Source organism: Martes martes (genome assembly GCF_963455335.1).
Source record: "Martes martes genome assembly, chromosome: 10".
In the NCBI taxonomy this organism is placed as follows: Eukaryota; Metazoa; Chordata; class Mammalia; order Carnivora; family Mustelidae; genus Martes; species Martes martes.
Window position 1 is genome coordinate 68,318,077 of NC_137898.1, and position 5,930 is coordinate 68,324,006.

General features: G+C 41.9%; 1 protein-coding gene across 2 annotated transcripts in view; it reads left to right on the forward strand.

Annotated features, from left to right (window-relative positions):
* The window catches only part of ANKRD42 (ankyrin repeat domain 42), a 61,010-nt gene extending 56,434 nt beyond the window's left edge, over positions 1–4,576 (forward strand). For both annotated transcript variants that reach the window (XM_080815294.1, XM_080815295.1), the window contains one exon: positions 3,974–4,576. In XM_080815294.1, the coding sequence (XP_080671420.1) occupies positions 3,974–4,063 (90 nt within the window). In that variant the 3' untranslated portion in view covers positions 4,064–4,576. The remainder of the gene's footprint in view (positions 1–3,973) is intronic.
* Positions 4,577–5,930: the final 1,354 nt, after the last annotated feature.

Genomic DNA, 5,930 nt, shown 5'->3' on the forward strand with positions numbered 1-5,930 from the left:
GAGTAGCTAAGAGCATAAGCTTTGGACTAGGACTCTTTGGGTTTGGTTCTTGGCCACAGCCTTTTTTAGTTTGGACAAGTCATTTCACCTCTTGGCCGTACTTTTATTTTTTTATTTTTTTATTTTTTTTAAAGATTTTTATTTATTTGACAGAGATCACAAGTAGGCAGAGAGGCAGGCAGAGAGAGAGGAGGAAGCAGGCTCTCCGCCGAGCGAGAGCTGGATGCGGGGCTCGATCCCAGGACCCCGGGATCATGACCTGAGCCGAAGGCAGAGGCTTTAACCCACTGAGCCACCCAGGCGCCCCATTGGCCGTACTTTTAAACTGGAGATAATGATTTATACTTTGTAAAGTGTTGTAAAGACTAAAGGAATATATCTCTCTACATGGCTATATCTTTATGTGTAATACGTGATCTGTACACACACATACATATGTATCTATCCATATAGGTACCGGTTAGAACATCATCCTCATTCATAAGTGTAGTGTTACTGAGACATAGAAGGAAAAAATACTTTTTTTTTTAAAGATTTTATTTATTTATTTGGCAGGCAGAGATCACAAGTAGGCAGAGAGGCAGGCAGAGAAAGAAGAAGGGAAGCAGGCTCCCCGCTGAGCAGAGAGCCCAATGCGGGGCTCGATCCTAGGACCCCGGGACCATGACCTGAGCCGAAGGCAGAGGCTTTAATCCACTGAGCCACCCAGATGCCCCAAAGCTTTTTTTGTTGTTGTTGTTAAGATTTTATTTATTTATTTGACAGAGATAGTGAGAGAGGGAATACAAGCAGGGGGAGAGGGAGAGGGAGAAGCAGGCCTTTCACTGAGCGGGGCTTGATCCCAGGACCCTGGGATCATGACCTGAGCTGAAGGCAGACGCTTAGCGACTGAGCCACCCAGGCACCAGAAAAAATAATTTTTTAATAAGCAGACTGATAAGAATTCCCAGACAGCTAAAGTATGTATATTTTAACATTCTAAATAGCCAAAATAAAGTAGAATAGAGTCCATGTAAGATAGCTTCAGCTCATCAAAAGAAGTTTTTAGTATATGTGATGCCAAAATAAGCATATCCTCAAAAGAAGTTTGAAGAGTAGAAAGGAGCCAGGGTGGGAGTTGTCGGCGCATCCCTTTATTCAGATTACAGAGTAATGAAAGCTAACTCTTGTAACACTTCACCTCTACAAAGTTCTTTCAGGTGTTATCATACATCATTTGATCTGCCCTCATTTAACATGTGAGGAAACTGAGGCTCAGAGAGGTTAAGTGACTTGTTTAAATTCACACAGCTAGTAATGGTCGGACCAGTGTTTAATTTCTAGCTTTTGACCCCATAGCCTTAGCTCTTCTCATAACTTATAGCTAGAAATATGAATTTGGAATTCAGAATATAGCTCTGAAATACAGAAAGATGCTTTCGAGTGACAGGAAGGACAACTCTGTAGAAGGAAGCTGAAAAGAAATGAATGTGGAAATACATTCAAAAACAAGTACAAAAAACAAATACCGAAAAGCAGGTGGAGTATAGAGAATAGAGTGAAAACAGCAGGAAACCCCCAGCGGTGCTTGTATTCAGGCCGCCTTGTCTCAGAGTAGACAGGCAGAGAGCACCCTGGGGACACACTGTGACCCTCATTCTCTCCTGTGAGTGAAGACAGCCGTGATGTGGCCCTTGGGGAAGCTCATGTGACACGGTGTAGGGCTTCAGGTACGCTTCATATTTTCCTTCTGTACGGACATGTTTTCTTCAGTTATCACGGGTGAGTTAATTCTGTTCCAGACCCGTATCACCTCGAACCTGTTTACTAAAAAACACTTCCTGGCTCCTTATATTTTGCACAAACTTATCATTAGTCTCTAATAGCCACCTTTAAAATATTAAAATAGTCTGTGTGCTTGTTGTAAAATGTTAAAAACAGGGCAGTTGTTCCCTCCCACACCAAGTCCTGGTCTCCAGAGGAAGCTACGGGGAACTGTTTGGTAGGCCTCATGTTCCACAATGTTCGATTCATTTACAAACACGTATGTGTATTTCTCTGCATGTACAAATTCAAATGCTTTCGCGGAGTTTCAGTATTTCACCAGTCCTTAATTTCCCAAGAGATGTAATTAATTATAATAACCCATTCTCTTCAGTTTTATGGTGCTCACCTTGTACCACGCTAGCCCCCGGGGGAATTTTGCACAGACAGGCCAGCCCTTGCAGTCATAGGCTGTTGGCTAGAGACTAGGGGACACTTTCTTCCGTTAATGACCGCTGACAGTCCCAGCCTGGTTGTTGCCTTGTCATTCTGGGGCAGGCATTCTGCCGACCCTGCCGCCACAACAGGAACGTGTGTTGTTTTGTCCTGCTCCTAGATCCCTCAGAGATTACTCGAGCCTCACCTTCTTTTGAGTCCTTGCACATTGATTTGTCTGCCTAGAATACTAATGCTTTTTAGTGACCATTTAAAATATTTTCTTACCCTGAAGTGTCTGTTTTCAGGATTGGGTTTGAGTCCATACTCTCCATCCTCCCTCAAAACTTGGCTCTCTACCAACAGTGTGTAGGTTTTCAGGAGAGCTGACTCGAGGGCTCTGTCCTCTGGGCCCATTATTTTTTGCAGCCCTGCTTGAGGTTAATTGAATTTTGGTGAATGAGTGAATGTCGCCTACCTCTAATGGCAGCTGCAGTCCTGGCACTGCTTTTCTGCAAAAGCTTCTGTGTCTCATTCATCTTTAAAAAGGGGAAAGCACTTACCTCACGAGATTGTATTGATGTTAAATGAAATAACTGTGTGGAAATACGGAGGTATTTTCTATGTGGTAGTATTCACAGTATTTCTATTCCCCCTTCGGCATATCCTTTTCTCTTTTTTCCTTCCTTTCGTTTTCTATATTCAAGTTGAATATTGTCAGTAGATAAGTAAATGTGTAGAGCCCAGTGCTTCTGAGAGTAGGAGGAGTTAGTTTATTTGGGAGTCTAAATATATAAAGTAGAAGTAAAACTAACTTTCCATTCAGTGATCATTTCTATAGATTCTTCAAGAAATTCTGCCTCAATCTCCTGCCACCTTCTGGTCAGGACCTATGATTACATTCAGCTGTACCTTAAAGACTCTGCCCTGCAAAACAATCTGAGAATAGTATAATTTCTATCCAGAAAACAATTTCTCAGGGTAGTCTCTTAGGATAGTCTGACATATATAATGCACTTAACTAGTTTTTGATAATAATAACTATTACTGTTTTGATAACTAACTATTTTTGTAGCCCAAGGATGTGGGCAGGAACAGCTTGGGGAAGACTAAGTCCAGGGGTCTGGCCAGCCCTGCCCAGGGTCTTGTGCCTTGTGCTGTTCTCGGAGCCCCTGCATTCAGCTCTGTCCAGACCAGCTGGGTGCAGGGAGTATTAGTCGAAAAGGATTAACATCCAGTGAGCATCTACTGTATTTCTAGCCCTCTCTTGCTCCTTCCCATGCCATTCATTAAGTGAGCCCTCTGTGCTGGGTCCTGATGATACCGTGATGGATGAGAAATATTTGGGAACAGTGGCAGACAGAGTAGGTAGTAGAGGGATGTTGTGTAAACACAGAGGAGGGAATGGAGGAACCAAGAAACATGATTCCTAGAACTATGGGGCTTGCAACGATTCCAGGCTTTCTAACACTGCCCAAATCAGGTGGCAGTATACTGAGAAGTGCTAGGCTAAGATAAAAGCAGAAATCACTAGGCGTTCTCTTTTGGGGATGGGATATATTGGGTAGAGACAGGACTGGTTGATTTCTCTAGGTGTCCTCTAGTCTGTGAGGCAGCACAGAATATATGTACTGGTCCTTCAGATTGGAAAATTTACACAAAATCCTAAAAGAAATCGAATCCAGAGTTGAAAATAATAGCATGGCTCATTTTTTCCTGTGAACAGATAATGGAGAAAGATGAAATTGTGTCTAGAGTAGTTATCTCATTTGGCCCTCTTTTCCTTTGTTTTTAGGAAGATGACTCTTCTTGTGAGTCAAGCAAAGAGAAGAGGCGAATTAAGAAAAAAGTGTCTTCTGGGGGAGTTTTTGTGAGAAGATACTAATCAGTGGAATAACTTTAAGTAAACTTGCTTAATTTTTCTTGTAAATTGATATAAATGTAAATATATACAAATTCTCCTCAGAGTTCGTCTTATGTACTATTCCAATTCGGAAGGCAGAGATATGTTATAGTATCAAAGGGATTGCTAAAATTCCATGCACTCAGCTGGGCTCCCCCTCCCACAATATTTTTTAATATATTTATGTAGGCAAGACTCTACATTTATGAGGAATTAATTTTATAAGTATTAACACAAACTTTATAAGTCTAGTAATCAAAAGAAATATAGACATTAAAAATTATTTTTTAGAGAGTATTACTTTTTAAACTTTTCAGATGACTTAAAAAGCATCTGGAGTTGGGAGAAAATGCAAAATAAGATGAGTAAAAGGGCATCTTTACAGTAACAACCAAACGACTCTGGAAAGTTTTATATAAAATAAAACTATGCTCTTGTGAAAGAAGAAAAAAAACCCGTATGTTTGCTAAAAATGCTGATTTAAATCATGTTTTAGGATTCAACCCATTGTTCTGTCTTGCAAGCTTTATAAGAAAGCAATATAAATATGAGGCCGACCAGACAGGATAATAGACACATGGCTTATTATTCTCTCTTCCCTCCCCCTGCCGTTGCAGACCAAAAAACAACAGGATTTCATTTCAGTTCTGATTTCATGCCCTCCTTTCTAACTCTACCCACTTCCTCCTCAATGTAGCCAATTTGTGACTTGGGCTGGATCTGCCTCCCTGTGAAGGGCAGCAGCCTTCTCCCCACACACCAGACTGCCCACCCTCTGGGCTCTGGCACGTACTTTCCCTGAAAAGCCATTCTGACGCCGCATCATCGGGACCAGTTTGCCCAGACATGATTGTGTTTGCACACAAGACCAGTCGGGCTGGTCGGGGGGTCTGTAAGCAAGTTTTTAAAAATGCCTTATCAATTCTTTTTGATAACCTTTATAATCAGTATTGTTAGTTTCTCTGTGGTTTGCAAGAGGCCTTCAATCTGTAATAAAACATTTATTTGGTACTTAGTATGGGTTAGACCTGTGCCCAGTCCTGTCCACATATTATCTTGTAATTCTCAGCAAAGCAGTAGGCGATAGGTAGAGTTTACAGATGGGATTTGTGCAGAATCACACAGCACAGTGGAGCCAGGATTCTAACCTTAGCGGGGCAAGTTCAGAGTCTGCAATCTTAACTACAGGAATCCCCAAATCCAGTTTCTCACCTCCTGGGATTACACACAGCCTTCCATCCAGCCTGGTGACCCTAAAGTGAATCCAGGCCCCATCTCCAGTCTCTCTACCAGTGCAGTAGGAAATAACTAGAAGAGTGTTGTTGTCACAGAAGCATGCACCCTTGAAGGAAAAGGTTCCCTGGTTGTCCCCCAGTGCCTCTTCTCCTTTTTCCACAGTATTAGGAACTACCTGGGCTTGTGGCTGCTCAGGATAAAAGCTGACATCCCAGTCTCTCTTGCAGCTAAGACACCAAGTTGTGGCCAATAGTGTGTGAGCAAAAACAGTGTGTATATAATCTTGGGGTCATGACCTTAAAGGGAAGGGGCTTGCCCACATCTTGTCCCTTTCCGCTTCTGGAATGTGGATATGGTGGTGAGTCACTGAACCCTGTGAATGAGGGCAGCACCAGGGACAGCAGAACAAGAAGATAAAAAGGATCCTGTGCCTGGATACCTGGAGCTGACACACAAGCCTGGGAATGCGTATACCTAGACTGTAGGTAAGTGAGAATGTAAACCTCTTTGTTCTTTAACCATTATTATTTTGGGTCAATTATGGCCACTGAATCAAAACTGTAATACAATCCTGAAATTATATATATTTAATAATCATAAATCACATATATGT